We start from the raw sequence: 21001 nt of genomic DNA, 5'->3' as shown, positions 1-21001 counted from the left end.
ATGATAGAAAGATTTTGGGGTATATAATAAATAATAAAAAAATTAAAATAATTTTAAACACTTTTTGATTTTATATATAAATAGTAAATAGAGCCAAATAATAAATAATATAACAACAAGTGCCAAATAATAAATATTTAAAAATTCAGTTTGTTACCCAAACTAAATAATTAATTTTATCATTGCATTCCAAATGTTATGTCACTCAAAAAAAAGGGTTAGATATATGCTTCAGGTCTAATTTAATAAATAAATCGGTGTAGCGTTAAAGGTTTGAAATTCAGCTGTATAAAGGAAGAGACAGAAATTTAAATATTGTAATATTTTTGATTTTAAAATATCAGATATATGCTTTTTTATATGATATTGTAAAAATTATATATGATAATTGCATAATAATCAACCCGTCATTTTTGGGAGTTAATTTTTCGATAAATCCAAATTTGTAGATTCTATTCATTCTTATTTAAGAAAGTTTGAAGATTGGACGACCAGAAGAAGAATCGAGATCACCTCCTGATTGACATTTTGTGCACGAAAAAGATAATGTAATGTATAATGGATGGGCGAATAAGATGTAGGAATATATATATCAGTTATGATGATCGAAAAAATAAAAAATATATAAATTTCAATTTATAAAAAATTGATTTTAAAAATTTTAAATCAACAATCTTTATTTTAACCAGAGACCTGCATTCCTGCCAAGGTATACGGGGCCGAGCCATATTTTAATTTTTATAAATATACCCGAGCCGGACCGGGCCTGAAATTTTTTTTTTAATATACCCTTGGCCGGGCCTGAAAATTTTTTCTAAAAAAATATCCGGGCCGAACCGTATATTTTAAACCAAATATTTGAAATCGCCATTATAGCTATAAAAATCAAAAATAAATATAATGTATTTTAAAAAAAATCTGGACCGGTGTAGGATTGTGAAATCAATACCCATTGTAGTTTCATACCGTTTTGATATTATCATTGTAGATTCAATACCGTAGTGATATTTTGGTATTGTAGAATCAATACCGTATTGATTTTTAAGATATTTTTTCATCGTTTCAAATATATTGGGGGCCATTAAAATTTTAAAATATTTATTATTATATATTTATTCATCGCTTCAAAAATATTGGCGGCCATTTTCGATTTGTAAAAATTTATTTAAAATGATTATATAAATGATTTTCTATTCTTTTATATAATATTTTAAGGGAGTTTATTTATTTTACAATTCTTAATATCCTATATAAATTTTATTTGTTTAATATATACAGGTTTATTTCATACATCATATTATTGAAATCTCAAGCCTTAAAATTTTAATAGACAAAAGTAAACTAATCACAAACAAATAAGGGTTTCTATTACATCAAAGGATCTCAATCACTCACTCTGATTAATCATTTCCTCTTGGCCTCTTAAAATCGTCATTTTATTTATTAGATGTATATATAATTATATTTTTAGCTGATTAAAGTTTAACACTTATATTTATGGAATACAAAATTTTTTATACAGATATAATTAAGTTTAAAATCAAATCTTAATGTTTAAATTATTCTTTTAAACTGAAACAACTATTTTTGTTTGAATATATATATTTTATTGCAATAATATTAAAACTGGCTGATTTCTTAATACTATTTAAATAAAAAGGATATACATAATTTTATTTCAAAAAACAAGAAAAATAATATAAAAAGAAAATATATCCCAAAAAAGGAAACATAATTATCACAAAAAATTGAGTGTATATTACACTATAATACGATTAAAATGATCTGAAGATGCATTTATCAAATATATATTTAAATTAAAATTTTTTATACAGTCCATTTTTGATAATGCAGAATATGTAATATATTTCATTTGATTTTTACAATAAATAATAATTGGCGTCTGAAAAAACGTAGCAGATGCTGCTACGATATCTAATTCATACGCCCACGTTCCAATTTGATGTTTTTTTTGTATCAACCAAATGTTTTATTATGTCCTTCCCCATAAAATCTGTAAAAATATAATTATTTTCCAACAGCATCATATAAGAGATTATAGATCCCCTTATAATTGTAGGTGATCCTCGCTGCCTATGATCTCTTTGCTTAAGCAGCGATAATAACAATTTCCGTCACCAAGAACAGCCTCAAATTTAGGTGGATAACTTAAATTCTTAATTCGATGGCTTTTTATTCTTGATGACGAATGCCTAGCCTCTGAGCATGATATTTCTTCCATGCATTATTCGTAGCAAGGTAAGGTAACAAGGAAATATCCGGCTCTTCATATAATATTATTTTATCGGTATTTTCTTTTTCCTCTTCCCCGTTATTATATTTTTGGAAGTAGGGCTTGAGGTTACACCCGTTATACTTTCTTTTTAATAGAGTATTATCTTTATTACTCACACTATATAGATCGTTCTCATATACCTTATCGATTATGTATAGACCAAGCCAGGGATCGGACATTTTTCCACCCTTTCTATCCGCACGTCGTGAGTTCCAGATCAGGACCTGTTGCCCGACTTCATAAGGGATTTTATCCTTTAACCTTTTTTGATAATCCCTTTTTTGTCTATCTTGGGCAACAAGTATATTTTCTTTTGCCCTTTTCCATACGACTGATAGGCTCATTATTCTTTCTAATAATTTAATCTCTTCAAAGTCATTCTCAATATTATTATTGATTTCCCAATATCTGGCTCAATTTTCGAATTTAAGTCTGATGGCAGCTTTGCGTTCCGACCATACATCATATAAAATGTGGTGTATCCTATAGATTTGTGGACACTGGTTCGCATTGCAAACAGTACCCCCGAACAGCGTCTACATGACAGGATTTTCACTGGATGCAAACCCCCTTCAAAAACCTTTGCCCATCACCCTAAAAAAATTCCACTCCCTTCGGCGGCGATATTTTCCCATTATTGTTTTCACCTTTTTAATTATAATGATACTCTTTTCAAAGAATGGATAACTTAAATTAATTTATCTCTACTACCAATACCAACTATCGATATTTTGTGAATATAAAGGATTTATTTTCTAGATAATAAATTCAATTAAATCCTCCATTATTTAAAACGAATTCATTATTATAACTTTATGAGCTTGCTGATATATCTAAACCTTTTAAATGTAATTTAAAAGGATAGCAGAAAGTTTTATTTGGAAAACAATATGTATGATTGTTTGCAATATATAGATTTGGTGGATGAATTGTATTATAATAGTTTTATAATAAAAGTATTAATATTTACAGCAATAATTTTGTCCTATTTCATCTCAAAATTCAATAAATAACCCCCCCCCCCCAAGAAATTTTTTTTATCCTACCCCCATTAAAGCCGCTTAACCCCCACAAAAATATAGGATGCAAACTGTTCTTACCCCTCCCGCTCATGTAGACGCTGCCCCCGAAAGAACCCTAGGCCATAGTGTGATCATCACTCAAAACCTTTATAAGTTTTGAATATTACGATTATTCCTTTCTGTTAAACCATTATCTTGAGGATGATATGCACTGCAAATATGTTGCTCCGTCCCTGTCATTTTATGTAGTCTCATGGCCACACAAACTCTCGGCCTTGATCATTGATTTGTATCTATATTGTATAAAATCAAAAGTTTATAAATTATCATAAATGCACATTTTCACCGATATATATTTATATAATTTGATTTACAGTTGTGCGGCCATGGCGGCAAATCAAACCATAGATAAATTTACAAGTCTCTTCTGCTGTCTTTGATTTCATAGGTTCTGCCTCAACCCATTTTGTGAAATAATCAGAGGCAACTACAATACATGTGTAGCCTTCTTCTGAAGTGGGCAGGCTGCAAAGATTAATTCCTATTTGAGCCCATGGAAGAGGTGGTACATCTATTGGATTCAAAGTAGAAGAAATTTTGGAAAATCTTGTATTTGCCTTCTGACATCTATCACATGATTTTATAAAATCAATAGTGTCTTGAAATAATTTTGGCCACCAATATCTATAAACACAAAATTAACAAATTAACACCATAATAAATACCTTTCAGAGAGTTTAAGTTGAGTTTTATTAATGCCTAGGTGGGCACCAATAGCTTTAGATTCTAGGGATATATCTGATCCTTGGTGAATAACAGATATTACCCTTTGTTTCTCTGCTTCATCCATTAATACTAAAGCTAATCAATAAATAGAAATTATTATTTTGTGATCACATTTACCTTCTTTATTCTTTATTTTTCTATAAAGAATTTCTTCTTTAACAATAAAATTGTTTGCCATATATGATATTTTAAAGCAGTATAATATTCCCTGTTATAAGTATTAGCAATAAAGGATATTTTAGATATTTATTTGTTCCTACTTGATAAAAAATTATAATTATAAATTTAAATGTATCAATTTGATAATAAAAAAATTGTGATATTTTAAAGCAGTAAAGGAAGGATATTTTCTGTCACTAAGTATTGGCAGCAAATGATATTTTTCTGTTACTTATATTCTCTTATTGTTTGATATTTAATTGTTATTGCTTGGTATAAATATAATTATAAATTAAATGTACCAATTTGATTCATTAAAAATTGATATTTTAAAGCAAGTATTGGCAACAATTGATATAAATATAATTATAAATTTAAATGTACCAATTTGATTCATTAAAAATTTTGTGATATTTTAAAGCAATAAAGAAGAATATTTTCCTGTTATAAGTATTAGCAATAAAGAATATTTTTAATATTTATCTGTACTTGCTTGATATAAAATTATAATTATATAAAAAACTTGTGATATTTTAAAGCAGTAATAGAAGGATATTTTCTGTCACTAAGTATTGGCAGCAAATGATATTTTTCTGTTACTTATATTCTCCTATTTTGATATTTAATTGTTATTGCTTGATATAAATATAATTATAAATTTAAGCACCGATTTCATTCATAAATTTTAGGTTTTATTCTTAAAAGTTGAGGTTCGGTCATAAATTATCAATACGGTATTGATTTTACAATATTGTAGAATCAATACCGTATTGAATTTAAATGGTATTGTTTTCAATACTACACCGGGCCTAAAATATTTTTAAAAAAAATATCCGGGCCGGGCCGAACCGTCTATTTTAAACCAAATATTTGAAATTGCCATTACTAGCTATGAAAATCAAAAATAAATATTATATATATTTTAAAAAAAATCTTGGCCGGGCCTAAAATTTTTTTAAAAAAAAAGCCGGGCCGGGCAGGTCCTGAAAATATAAAACCCGGGCTGGGCAGAAAAAAAATTTTTGAAAAAAAAATCTGGGCCGAGCCTGCCGTGCAAATAGTACCTCTGCAGGTCTCTGATTTTAATAAAATTTAATTTCCCTCATTTAGAAATATAAAAGATATATAATATTTATTAACTCATAATATAATTATATCTTTACAAATGTCCAATATATTATATTTTTTTCTTATAAATGATTTTAATAAAAGTTCCATTTTGGCCTAAACCTATCCATATAAGATAAATGGTGTGAGTATGCTAATCGCTCCGATGTGTTTATTAAATTACAACTAATTTTTAAAAGAATTTATTAAAAAATTAATATCAGAGATTATAATAAAAGTTTTAAACCGGAGCTTTGAACCGTTAAGTATAACGGCTCGTTTTATAGTTTAGATTTTTTAAAGCTTTGTCCCATTTCAGGTTTTTTTTAGAAGAATTAATATCAGTCGAGAATTAACGGTTCTTTTCAGTTCGTTCCTGTTTTTAAAAATTTGATATTTAATCATAAACCATAATGTATTAATCTTAAAGAAAAATATTTTTAACTTATATTTTTATAATTCATTATTTAATGTAACTTTGAACATTATTTCAATAATCTCCATTAAATTGAATATTAAAGTAAAAACAATAAACTTGGATTGATTGATAAGAAGATAATGGCTCTTTAATTGTAAAAATTTTAATTTGAAAAGAAATCACGGATTTAAACTGCCTTTATAACCGTTTGGTTCGCTCTTTTTATATTTTTTATAACGGTTTGGTTACGGATAAATTTCAGAAAATCATAACGGTTTGTTCCGGTTTCGCGGTTCGGTCCTAAGCCCTGCTTTTAACATAAAAAAATAAGTTAGATAGTGAAAATCATTAAAAAAATATATATAATAACCTACAATTTCAATTTCAGAATTATTAGTGTAAAGATACACCTTACTCTCAACCCTTCCCTTTAGCTTAATCTACACTTAAATTGAGTCACAAATATCCAAAAGTCCTTTCAAATTCTTTATTCACAATTTACCCAATCGAAAATATAATATAAAAATATGTAAACAAATAACCAATAACTATCCCATTTCATTGCAAATACTTCTAGATCAGTCCAAGTCATCCAGTATATTTAGTGCAGGCTTCATCTCTTTGTTCTCCCCCAACTGGCATCCCGTGATCTCCTCCACTCTCTCCCCTTCCCCAAAGAAAATTAAATCTCCTGTCAGAAAATAACTGACATTTAGTATATTATATTAAATTTATTTCTTCTTTTTTTTTCAACGGCTACAACAATTAGTTCAAAGGTAAATATAGTTGTTATATGGGTCTATATGAACCGATTTTAAAAAACGGCTAACTTAATATTTTAGCTAGTAGGATTCGCTTAAAGATCCAGATTCTTCTAATTTATGTCCAAATCTTACGGCCATTCAAAATCTTGCGTAAATTTTTCTGGATAAAATATTGATTAGCAGTTTTTAAAAATCGACCCATATCTAGCCGTTTAACAACACTTATTAAAGCCATCTATTTTATTTAAAAATTTGTAAAGAACATTTCGAAAGTAGTCGCTATTGAATTTAAAAACACTATTTATAAAAATAAACATTAATTTAAATTTTAAATAAAATGGATCTCGTTAAAAATTAAACTAATAATACAATATTAATTTGTATACTAAGTTTTATATTTATAATGTATAATAAAGTTTTTATATTAATATTTACCTTTTAAATATATTTATTAAACTCGTTATATCTTACATATTTTAAATTAAGTATTAGAAAAATTGGAATTTTTTTAAGCATGATAAATAAAGGAGTAAATCAAAGAAACGTGAAATTAAATCTATAAGGTATAATTACAAAAAAAATGTATTTTAAAGATCATTATCTATCTCTTTATTATATAGCTGCATATATACAATATTATATAAATAATAATATATCATATCATATAAATCTTTTAGGCAATATAATAAAATATTTATTATATATAATTATAAACTTTAAGTTTATACTAGCTCTACGATTAATGTAAGATATTTACAATAATAAAAGAATATTATACGAAATAAAAGTAATTTAAAAAACTAAAATAGGTAAATATATAAACTACGGCTATGTTGTAATAATTTACAAAATAATCATCAAGCTAATTAGTAAAAATGATACTATAACTCGTTTTCGAATGTTAACATATTTATTATCTTAAATGTTATGTAAAAATATATATATATATTTTGATTAGAAAAAAGATAAAAATTATGAATAATTTTCTTCTATGTATCTCACCCCCACTTTAATTCCATTTTCAGGAAAGTTCGTACCATTTTTTTTAAATTTCGTATTATCAGGAGTTAAATCGGAATTAATGTCTCCAGGTGCGATAACGAATTGTATGTTTGACCCTAGAATTAAAGTTAGTCCAATTTTAATCTCCAGCATTGCAAAACGTAAACCTACACAATTTCTAGGACCGAAACCAAAAGGCATATAACTATATTGATGTTCCATAGTTCTATAGATAAAAAAAAGTGCGTATATATAATTATATTTTAATTTGTTTTGAATATATTTTCTTCAAAATATTTGTCAATAATTCATAAAGATGGTGTCCTTTAGACCCCTCAACCCAATGACGTTGATACTGCTTGGTGACTAAAATATAAATAATTCAATTATATGGATACAGACTTTAGGCTAACTAAGATGGTTATCCTCTAATTTTCACGAAACAATCTATTTGTATCCACCCTCCTGTACTATAGAATCCTACAGAGTCCGCTTATGATTGTTATATATCTTTAACAGTATTGTTATATAACTCCTTTGAACATATATATTACTTATTAAATAACTGCTTAATTTTATTAAAATTTAATATAAATAGCTTTTTTTAAATATAAAATAAACTAACCCTTGCCTATGTCTCTCTAATCTTTAATCCTACCTTCTTTCCCAAATAATCTGCATAAGAAGTTTGGTTTCATAAAAAATACCATTTATGAATTTTTTTCTGCGGGGTGGTGTATTTAACATAATAAATCTCAAAAAAACAGGGTTAACACAGTGTTGTTAAAATAGCGCCCTACTTTTTTCAGTAGCGGTAGCTTTAGCTGGCTACTTTTTTTAGAAAATAGCGATAGCTCGCTACTAATTTAGAAAGTAGCTACTTTCAATTTTACATAATAAATTACATCTAAAAATTATTAAAATATATATTTTATTAAATCGAAAATTATAATCTTTTTATTTAATTTAATATTGAAATTAATATTTAAAAATATACATTATAAATCTAGTTAGCATTATAAATCTAGTTATTAAAAATGTGTGAGATTATTGAAGATAGCGAAATTTCTTTGAAAAATGAGAAAAATATAGATTATCCTTTCCCAAAATTCAAAAAATACTTTAATCTTGAAGAAAACATTACTACTGGATATCGGTTTCGATGCAAGAAAATTTTGCCAACCACTGGTAGAGTCTATGCTAAAAGGCATTGAGAAAAGGTCAAACCTTATTTTTATTTTCTATTATACCATTATATAAAATGAATGATTTATTGCTTGATTAGCCATAATTTAAATTGCAAACAATCTATAATATTAATATATAGTATTAATATAAAATTCAAAATTAATATATTATTAATTACCTTGTGTATAATAATTATATTTTTAAAATCTTTATTTACCATAATTTAATGCTATTTTAATATTTTTTTATAAATGAATCTAAATCTCAGATAAATTTAAATTTTGAAAATTAAAAAGGTATTCTTCTAATTTTATAATTAATACAATCGCTTTATATAAATTAGATTTCCAGATCTGTATGATGATGATAATGTAATAGCTGCTATCGTTCATCCTAGTTTCAAGTTAAATTGGCCATACATTAATTTGACTGAATCTAAAGGGCAACTTGATAGGCTGATGGTAACGTTAAAAAATGCCATGCCTAACCACGATATTAATACTATAGCAAGATCGAAACCGCGGCCTTCCATAGACGATTTTTTTAAAATAAATAATAATAATAATAAATTGAACCCCTAGATGTATTTTTAAATCTAAAAATACTCATTTAAATATCTTTGATGATTCTTTTCATATAAAAAGTGAGTTTATTAAATTTAATACTGCGTTGCCCTCAAGTGCTAGTGCAGAACGATTATTTAGTATGGCAAAGCTTATACATTCTGATCGTCGCTCTAGACTTGGGGATGACAGTACCAAATGTTATTATTATTAAGTGCAATATTAAATAAATTATATATACATGTAACAAATTATAGTCATGTTTTTATACCAATATTGTATTTGTGGAAATAAAGTTATGTAAAAAATACTTTTAAAAAAAATCAAAATAGCGTAAAAAGTAGATAATAGCGCGCGATGCATTTGAAAACGATAGCGGTAGCAATAGCGCGCTACTTTTAAAAGTAGCGTTTAACAACACTGGTTTAACATCTACTCAGAATTTAAAAATCTACAATAAACTATAAAGTACCCAGTCCTTAAAATTAACTTTATATTAACAATCTAGACTCTAATAGACCACATACTATAGCCAGTCTCAACCCCAGTACTATAATCAAATAAATTATTAAAATCACGTTCTTTTCATACTTCCTTACCGTATAATACCATATTGCTATAACTGTAGAATGATAGGTCATATTCAAAGAGTCCACAACTATATAATATTGTTATAGTATTATCGATTACCAATAATAACTCCACTCATGATAATTTACAGATTTAAAATAATATTCTTAAATAATTCAAAATAAAGTTTTAGGCGAGGCGAAGGGCGAGGGGAAATTTTCTCCCTTCGGAAATTTGCCCGATCTCGTAAATATCTTTTTAAGATAATAAAAAATTAATTTCCCCCTCCCTCCCCAAAATTACCTACTCCTCAAAAATGCATACAATATATCATTGTAAACAAGAATCATTACTAAAAGCTAATCATTTAATAACGACTTCAAAATTTTTAGAGAAAAGTCCAAAATTATTTTATATATTCTAATATAACCAAAGGCCTTCAATAAATAGATCAAGATCTCAATTAAAATTTAGGGAAAGGGGCTTGGCTGAAAGTGCCTCCCTTTGGCAGAATCCTACGCCTATGGGACTACCAGTCAAGTTCTGTAAACCAAAAACCATACGACAGACACAAATAAACAACTCTAGCTGTTATGAACTCTTCTGGACCCACAGTCTATATACATGCATCATGTCTGATTGAACTCAATCTTTTCCATAGATTCTATACAGGTCTACGGTCGGTTTAAGCAATCTGCAACAATAATTATTTAAAATAAGAGGTCAGTTACTATTATATTTTTAATATATTATATACTTAAAAATTATATAATTTTAAAAGATAGATTAAGCAAAAACTTACAAGTTTTTTGGATCAAATCTATCCGGATCAAATTCGTTAGGCGATGACCAGATATTTTCATCCCGGTGCAATGCATAAATAGGCACTTCAATAACAGTACCCTTTTTGATTAATTTGTCTTCTAAATAAAAATCTTCAGAGGCCATTCTATCAAAAAATATATTCGGAGGATGTAACCTCATAACTTCTTTAATGACTTGATCCAAATACTTTAGGCTCATTATATCATCATAGTTTAATAGATGAGGTCTAAAGTGTGTATCTATTTTAAGGCATTTAATATGTTATGGTATATAAAAAAATAAATGGATTGCAAAGAAATTGATTTTATTTAACATTCCTAATCATAAAGTATATCAATCAATTATGTAGTTAGATAAACAATTAAAAAGCTCCGAAATAAACAATTAAATCTTTCATTTTCCTACCACTCAACAAACTTCAAAAGTATCATAAAGATGATAAATTTAATTTAAATATAATTATAATGGTAAAATTTAAATCTATTTTGCTAACACAATAAAATAAATATATATTATAATATATATATCCCAAATAAAATAAAATTACATTTTAGACTAATCTTTTGTTTTATTTCATTCCTTAGAGTCTCTTGAATTTCAGGATAACATGCCAAAGTGCGAGCTGTCCAACTTAGAGCATTTGCAGTTGACTCATATCCAGCTATGAAAAACAGTAATGCGTTAGAAATGTATTGCTCTTTAGACATTCCAGCGGTTAATATATTTTGATTTTCAGCAGTTTTGGTTTCAATGCTGTCCTCTTCATTCATGGTCATCATATCATCAGAAATTTTATGAATATCTTTTTTACTTCCATTAATGTTACTGATACGAGCATTTTCTTTAAGCGATATATTTGAATTCGATTGATTTGAATTATAAATATCGTGTGAGTCCAGGAGCAATTGTAAGTAATCATTTCTACATAATATATAAGTAAAAAAATTTTCAGATTATTACATCAAATTATAGATTTTTTTCCTTTTACATGCACTTTATTAATGAAAGAAAGAAGTTGAAAATTGTGGCTTTTAAGATAAAAGGTTTTATAAGAATAAAATATAATTATATTTTAAAAAAATGAAAAGATTTAAATGCTTCAATGATATGTATATAAATTGATTGAAAATACATTAAAGACAATATCAAACAATTAAAATCTCATTAAATTATATCCTAAGTACAATCAGTTTATAAATTACAAAAATAATATCCACAACTTTTAACACTTGAAATCTTTGACCCACTTGTTAGAATGAAATTGAGTCAATGTTAAAAGATACAAGAAATGAAGTCAATTTTTTTTTTTTAACTTTTAAAAATTAAAGTACATTCGGGGACCCCCCCTTAATTACACTCTAAGAGATGTTACGGATTTATCATTTAATTTTATTAGAGTATTTCCTACCTTTTAATATTAAACTTTTTCCGCTCTTCAATGGTATTTTCAACGATGTCAGCAAAAAACTGCAGAGGTGACTCTTCGAATGGTGATATCTTGAAGTAATTCAATATAGGGATTATGACTGGAAAAAGTATCATCACGATAAATATTGGTTTCGTTATCTCATTATCGAAAGCCTTTTTTGCATTTCTTTTTTAAAAATAAAAATCTGTCAATACGAATTATTAAGATAATAACTATTGTGTATTAAATTGTTTATTATTTTTGTTAAATCATTATTTATTTTGGCATTATTTTGTGAATTTGAATACATACCATAATATCAGTGGCGTCGCGAGGGGGGGGAAGGCGCAGGGGCTCAAGCCCCCTAAAAAATTTGATTAGCCCCCCGAAGCAAAATTTTTTTAAAAAAATTGCTCCTTATAATCCCTTGAACTAAAAAAAATTTTTTTTAATTGCCCCCTGAACGATTTCTCTTATAATTCTATTGAGTAATATATAGATTTGATTTTATTATTTAAAAATTAATAAGACTTAAATTTTTAATGAATACTATTTTAATTATTAGATTAGATTAATATATATAAATTATATTTTCACTATGTCAGCTTGCAATCAAATTCTGTGTTAAAAATATATCAATATCACTCACTAAATATTAATTAAGCATTAACCGTTGAAGCTTAATTGACTTTTATTATTTAAATTATTATATAACCCTAATTAAATAAATATAATCATTTATTAAATGAAATTAACAAATTTAATATTGTAATTAGCCGAAAAATAACTAATCAACTATATTATTGATTGAATTTTATTGTCATGTCTCTTCCTAAAATTATTTTCCAGGTCCAAATCCAAATAAGTATAAGAGATTTATTTATAAAAAGTAAGTATATATAAGTTTATAATCCTCTATAATATATAAATGCCACTTTTAAAGACGTATTTGACAGCTATATAATATATTACAGTTAATATTTTTTAAATTTTACTAATAAATGCTTTTGATAATAAATACGAGTAACAATTTGCATTCAATTATTTAACGCCATCTATCTATTTAAAATATAATTAAAATTATGTTTTACTATTCATCCCACAATGGATGTAATAATTTTTTAAATTTAAAATCAGCCACAACCCACCCTTAAAGTAATTAACTTACGCAGCAGTTCTTGGGCATAGGCTCTTTATCTCCGCCCCGCTCTTTCTCTTGGAGTCTATGGACGCCTAAGTGCATATAAGTACGTGCGGCTTGCCCACAAACGTGTAGAGGGCTCCTCACATTTTTTACTTTCGCGTTTTTCCAATTAGATGGCAGTGAGGAATACCTAGCGTAGCTCTGTTGTTTACTCAACAGCTATAGGGCATATGCGCTATATTTTACGTATCACGTATTCTTCTCTTTTTTTACGTGTTTAGGAAAGCTATTTTTTTCTTCTTTGAAAAACAGTTTTGAGTTAAATTTTTAACACGAATATATTTTTGATATTTTACAAATTCCTAATATTTTAAGATATAATATACCAACTAAAGGTGGTGCGAGTGCGACAATATATAAAATCTTAATTGTTTCATCATATCATTCTGGTCCTTATTTTATAGTTAAAAAATGTTTCATTTCTAATATGGCATCCTTGCTGTGTAAATAACTCCTTCAATATATTTGCATAATTTCTTCTAAAGATTTTTAGTGTTTTTGTTTTATCAATTTAGCTAACATAATAAATTCTGATATGAGTTAACATCGTGTGTGTCATGGCTATGACTGCCAATTAACCAGTATCTATTATTTTTGTAGTTATGTAAGTTAAGATTATTACTACAGCTGATTAGTAGTTTATATATCATTAATGGAAGATAATCTTTTAGAAATTTAATATCTCACAATAATTTTCTCGATTACTTATCTAGCTTCCATCATGTCATCTAAAAGGTAACTCTAACCACCATATAGTTTTATGATTTGGATTGGTCGTTTATACTCTCTTCTTCAAGAATTGTTGATTTGATTTAGGCCTATAAATTTTTCCTCATTAGTCCATTCTATAAAACATTGTCTAAAATGGTAACAGAGAGTTATATTAGTTTCATGACCTTTTTTTCAATGTAGCCTGCTAAGAATTATATAGCCTTATGTGGTTTTTCAATTATCAATTGAAGCATATATATATATGAATTAATTAACCTTTTTATCACTTGCAATTCTTTAGATGCAAAATTATTTTATATCAGCAATCGAAAATATTTTATACTGTAATAAATAGATTTTGTATTAAAAAATATTATTTTTAGAAATGTCTTGTTTTGTTTTATTTTGATTATTTATATTTTTAGATTATTTTGTATGCAAAATATAATAATTCAGAATAATTGTTTAAAATTAGCAAAAAAAGGGGGGCGAAGCCCCACTAAATTTTTTTTTAGTTGAGCCCCCTCAGATTGTAAAGGCTAGCGATGCCCCTGCATAATATGTGATTTTAAGATAAAATAAATTTGATTTCTGACTAAAATAATACAAATATCAATTAAAGATACTATACAAATATCTAGCTAAAATATTACGAATATTATTAGTAACAAAATCAATCGGTCAAGAATAACAGGAGAGGCCTTGTAGTTAACTAGTGTTGTTAAACGACTTGATTTGAGCTAATTTTTAAAATTGGCTAACTATATTTTAACCAGATAAATATTGCCAAACCTTTATGCCATCTATGATCGAAATTTTCAGGCTTGCTTAATAATTTTGCGGACAAAATATTAAGTTAACCGTTTTTAAAAATCGGTTCAAACGTTTAACAACACTAGTACACTAATGTTAACTATATGAAGGTTTCATTGTATTTCAATCTAAACCCTATCTTCTTCTTGAAACTTTTGCATTGCTTTAACTTTTAATAAAACTATCTATTAAACAACATATGCATGAAAAATAAAAATTATAGCTAACGGAAAGAAAATAGAAAGCGTTACTCGTTATAAAAAATAAAAAATTTATATAAATTTTCTTTTTATTTATTTTTCCCATAGATAATAAAAATAAAATAACACAAAAGAAATATATTATAAGATAAGATATTCATGTAATCATTTTTTTTTAATTTTTAACAATTAATTTTCAAAATTTTGATCAGATAAGCAAGAGCGTTTATTCCTCAACGCAGATTTCGATGTGCTAAACACACTCTCAACTGGCGCAGAGGTTAGAGGGGTTGTATTATATTTAATAAATAAAAAAATTTTCATTGAGGGAATTTGTTAAAAATACTTAAAGAATGAACTGTATTTAAGAAAAAATTATTAGATCATCTTCACAAGAATCTTCCTGATCCTCATCAGATTTTTTAAAGATATTTATCATAATTTTACCTGAATTCATATTTTTACCTTCATATGTCTTTTTTGAGCTGCTGGACATCAAGTTTGAATATTGAATTAGGGTACAATCTACACTTACAAAGTGTAAACTTAGTGCCCTTAATTTTCTTTATTGGTGTAAAAAAATGTTTTATACTGAGGTTGGGGCAAAGTTAAATCATATCTGAGAAATAAATACTATTGACATATATAACTTATAAAATAAATTATAATTTTAGAGAATATTAGAGCAGATTTGAGGTTTCAAATTTGAACAGATTCTCAATGATTTAGTTAACATTAAATATCTATTCTAGTGCACTTGTAGGGGTCGAATGTAAGCTTATCATTAAACCATTGTGGGCTCTACATTGTTTTTACCTTGAATTTTGATTTATTGATCCTAGCTTTCCTTTTCTTCGTTTACTCCTGAAAATAGCCATCTCTAGGTGCAATTTTTTAAGCATTAACTTTCTCTAGGGTGACATGTTCCTATTTTAAAATATTTTTTTTTGTAAAAAATTCTATTATTTTTTTCTTATAATATATATTGTTAGTCAAGTGAGACCAAACGTGGGACCATCGGTTTACTCCGGTCCGGTCTCGTCTATAAAATGTTTTTTTTATTAAGCTATAAAAGTTTTATTCTGCATTAAATTTATTAAAAATGAAATGTGTTAAATTACCAATTTTAATTATATCATCAAATCATTTTTATTATATAAAAAATTTTGATTTCACCTCACTTATTAAATTCCCAACTTAAAAATGAATTTAAATTCAGTAAAATTTTGAGAGTTGGTTCACAGCCCTGTTGTGGCCTAGTGGGTTTATGATGTATGCTTGGAGCAGAAGGTCCCAGGTTCAATCCTGGTAAGGAACATAAAAAATTTCAGTTTTTCTTTGATGACAGAAGTGTAAGGACATATGCTGGGATGAATTTCTGAGCTGGGAAATGCCACCCTAGTCACCGACAGGCTTGGACAGCCGGGTGCTAGGATACGTCCAACAAAAAAATATGGCCAGCTGACGTCGTGGGCCATTCAAGGATGATGGATGGAACGGATAGGAATACTCTGGTGAAATATCTGTCGATAGAATACTCCGGTGGGATATCTCTCGATATTTACTTCGGTGTGAGATTAAGACGCAATGATGGCGATACTCCAGTGGAGGATCCAAATGGAATAGATAAGGAACTCAGGTGGGGGATATCATAGATAAAAAGAGACACAGATAGCATGAATAATAAAGGGGACAGAGTATTGAAAGAGCTTACCATCAGAAAAAGGTGTAAGCTTAAGTGAAAAAAAAATTACGAGTTTCTATTCCTTTAATTAATAATTTGAATTTAAACCAATACCAATACAAGAAATAGAAAATATTATTTGAACCAATATTTTAGATCCAATACCAATAATATTTCTTTAATCTTGGGTTTTTGATATTAGTTCCTAGCCCTAATCATAACTATATGTAGGTTTATTTGATGAATTTTTTATTTATATATTTAAAATTTTGAACTATCAATTTGATATATATGCTAGAGATCTGAAAATGTAGACCCGGCACGTACCTGGGCGGGACCTTTTTTTAAAAAAAATTTTGGTTCGGGTTGAGTCGGGCCTAATATTTTTTAAGAGAATTTGGGCCGGGTCGGGCCTTGGTAATTTTTTTATATATATCTAAATTTATCGATATGTTGAATTATGTAAAAAAAAATATTTGATTTAATTTATAGAAACTAGAACCCATATAACATATATCTTTTATTTTGAGTAATTATGCCCGGGCCGGTTGGGTAAATTTTATAAAAAATAGTTCCGGCTGGCAAAACTTTTTAAAAATATATCGAGTTCGGGCTGGGCAAAACTTTTTAAAAAAAAATTCGGTAGGCCCGATGCAGATCACAAATATATGCATAATTTACTTATGCTTGAAGAAGACATATTTTACATGTTTTCCCAGAATTGTCCTTTCTTAAAAATTTACATAATACTTTAACATCTTTCAAATTTGAATTTGATCTATTTATTTCATTTGCACTACTAATACTATTTTCTAAATCAATAGTTATTCTTTCACCCCCAGAAGAGGTTGGTAGTTAATAATATTATCATCTTATATGACTTCAATTTCCATTTCCATTTATAAAAATAAAAGTATAATATTACCTACTAAATTAAATTACTTGACGAATAAATGAAATGGAAGAATATATAAAAAGTAAACGATGAATGAGATATTATAAAGTGTTAGGTAAATAATCATGTTTTATGTGTTCATGTACATGTACATTAACTAAACAATTCATAGTAAACTTAAATTTGTTTTAATCGGTTTTCGGTTTGACTGGAATGGGCCAATGCATCGTGATGTTAGACCGACCGTCTCATCGGACCCAATAGTTAGATGAAACCGAACTTATCCGGACCACTGCAAACACTAAAAAAAATCATTTATATAACAATATTCACATTAGATATAATAATAATAATATTAGTAATCACATTTGAAAGTTATTAATGTTATATTATATAAAAAAGGGGAAAGATATTTTTATGAGGAAGAACTAATAATCAAAGGGAATTGAATTAATAATGTCTTAACAATGGCTATTTCTATCTTTCGTTTTAACTAAAAGTTTTTTTTATATTATATAAGTTTTAATATATATAATTATTTTTAAATGATGTGATTATATGAAATTGAAAATAAAATAAATAAATAAGTCAAAAGCAAATAGAATTATATTTCTATAATAAACTAATAATGTATAAAAATGTAAATTAATCTCATAACTTGACTTTCATCTAATTGCACAAGCCTTTTATTTTGAAACAAAAAATAACAATATCTAGGTGATAATCCTTGAAGAATATATTGATATAATATTCTATACTTATAAAAAATATAGAATAGGACATTTAAAAAAAAATATATGAAAATTTTTTTCTGATCTGGCTTAAAATTCGACATTTTCTCGTCGCCTCGTGGGCTACTAAATGTCAACTTGGTTCTATGGCCACTCCGGCCCTTATATAGTAGAGTATATATATGTGTGATTTGATTAATAATTATTATAATTAGTGAATAATTTAAAACCTATTATATTTTTTTTATATAGTAGTGAAATATTTTTTAACAAGATATAAATTCGCCTTGAAATGAAAGTGACTGAATGTTATACATCATTCTATGATTCAATTTTTAAAATTTATAACAATAGCCAAGTTTCAAAATATTTAGCTCGACACTGATTGTTGAAAATTAAAATTATCATTAAATTATAAAAAGATAATAAAGTTAAAATCTTTCTATTTTACAGATAAAAATTTAAAAAAAATGAACCAATCTACATGCACAAACTAGATTGGGTCCCCTAAATATATTTTAATAGATATGAGATACCTGACAAAAGCATGATTATTTTCTTTGTGTGAATCCAGATCCAATCCAAAAGCGGTCGAAGCTATTACATCCATAGTGTAACACCCAAAAATGTCTTTGGTATCGACAACTACAATTTCTTGATCATCATTCTTATTATGGATAGGGTTAAGATCGCTATTTATCGAGTCTTTTAGGTGATCGATCATTCTAGAAGCGCATCTTGAAATCAGCGGAAACATGTTGTGCTTCATTTTGTGAGAAGTAAAAGTAGGTAATATGAGTCTCCTCTCCAGGCGCCATTCTTCATCTCTCGTCATAAACACTGATTTATCTAAATATTTATTAGGGATTGGAATAATTCTCCGATTAGAAAAATTGGAAAAGCTTTTAACCAATATTTCTTTGAGGTAATTAGGATTGCTTATCACCAAAACCAACGTTTGGCCTTGTGCCACGGCATAAAATTGTCCATATTTACGGTTCCAGTCTATTTGACATTTTAAGCCCTTAAAATATATCCATAAGATGGTACCAAAGAATGGTAAAGAAAAGGGATGGTTATAACCGCAGCGGAATAATTTTATCACTGGAATTAAGCCGTAGATAATTAACGATACCGAAATGAGGCTGTAAATAAGTGTTAGATGATTAATGGTTAAAGAATCGAGGATGTCAAACATTACTATATTCTTTGATTTTTGTGTTTTAAAAATATTATTTTTTATAATATTTATAATCAATTTTTTCTTCTTTTAAATATATATATTTTTTTAAAATAGATATATAGCATCAAAATTTTATTGTAATATTTTTAATATTGAATTTGGAAATAAAATTTTACTTAAATCGTTATCTAAACATTCATTTTTTTTTCTGAAATATTATATTTCTGTTATAAATTAATTTACACTATTTCACTTAATTGGTAAAGAAATGTCATTATATTTTTATAATGATTTTCAAATTGGTCTTAATGCTTCCCCTCAGGCCAAGATATTTTATTTTTTTATAAATAAAGCAACTATAACTATGCCATATTAATTTCTACGCATAAAAAGAAGGCTTATTAGTTAATTATGTTTACATTTAATTTTGATAATTTACCGATATAAAATTTAAAGGTCAATACTTATTCGTCCTTGGAAAAAAATGCAATATTTTTTTATAGAAAATTTACAAACTGCACTATTAAATAAAATATCCAATCCGCTTTGTAATATACTTATATTTTATATTTATCAAACACCTGTAGAGGTAGCATTTGCACGGCCCGGCCCGGATTAAAAAAATTAATTTTTTTTGGCCAAGTCCGGGTTTTATATTTTCAGGCCAGGCGCGAATTTTTTATTTATTTTTTAGTTTTTCATTTTTTTAAGAATATTTTGGCACATTCTCAACATTTTATAATTAATCATAATAAATTTTAACTATAAAATATTTTATAAAGTTTAAAGCTCCATTTCTATCCATTCTTTCATTTTTTATATATATGCAATTTTTAATTATATTGAAATATTTGTATAAATTTGCTTACGAAATAGTTCAATCGAATTTTTTTATTTTATAGTTTTTGTAATATCTAATATATATAATTTCCATAATCAAAACATGATCGTTTTCGTATCTTCCTAATGTATTTAAAATTTAAGGAGTCTATAAAGTGTAATGATATATTTTTACTCTCTACGAGAATCGAACACAAGCCTCCCGTTTCAAAGTCGTAAGTTTTAAGCATGCACCAACTTGAATATAATTAAATTTAAAATATTAATTATATATATATTAATTAATAGCTGATATTTTTAAAATTCTGCGGTTTATTACCATACTAGCTGACGGGGTTGAAGGGTAATTATATAGTTTGTGTGTATAGTACTAAATATACTTTATTAATAAATTTTATATAAATATTAAAATTTAGGAGAGAAAGAGGTAAAATTGTTGCAATGTATACTGTGAGCATGTATTAGAAATATTTTAAATTTGTGATGGAAATCATATTGGATAAAATTTAAAAAAGAGATGCTTTAAGATTTTTGAATTTTAAATATGGGTTATGCATTGGCCTGAAAATTTTTTTTTGCAGACATAGCCAGGCCTGATCAAAAAACCAAGTCCTATGTAACTTTCATAAAAT

The 21001-nt window shown here is 26.8% G+C and overlaps 1 protein-coding gene across 2 annotated transcripts; it reads right to left on the bottom strand.

Annotated features, from left to right (window-relative positions):
- Positions 1-7223: 7223 nt before the first annotated feature.
- LOC135927784 (cytochrome P450 3A24-like) lies at positions 7224-19716 on the bottom strand. 2 transcript variants are annotated; one of them, XM_065463967.1, is made up of 5 exons: positions 18883-19711; positions 12109-12294; positions 11248-11621; positions 10678-10939; positions 7224-7780 (listed from the first exon to the last, which is right to left on the bottom strand). In XM_065463967.1, the coding sequence occupies exons 1-5, from the start codon at positions 19542-19544 to the stop codon at positions 7525-7527; spliced, it is 1740 nt and encodes a 579-aa protein (XP_065320039.1). In that variant the 5' UTR covers positions 19545-19711; the 3' UTR covers positions 7224-7524. The 2 variants fall into 2 exon arrangements, with proteins under 2 accessions (XP_065320039.1, XP_065320040.1); XM_065463968.1 differs by lacking the exon at positions 7224-7780 and adding an exon at positions 10201-10569 and having other exon boundaries at positions 18883-19716.
- Between the last annotated feature and the right edge of the window lie 1285 nt (positions 19717-21001).

Source organism: Gordionus sp. m RMFG-2023, chromosome 4 (assembly GCF_954871325.1).
Source record: "Gordionus sp. m RMFG-2023 chromosome 4, tfGorSpeb1-WG-v2, whole genome shotgun sequence".
In the NCBI taxonomy this organism is placed as follows: Eukaryota; Metazoa; Nematomorpha; class Gordioida; order Chordodea; family Parachordodidae; genus Gordionus; species Gordionus sp. m RMFG-2023.
The sequence above is the reverse complement of the archived record's forward strand: the minus strand, read 5'-3'. Positions and strand labels throughout refer to the sequence as shown.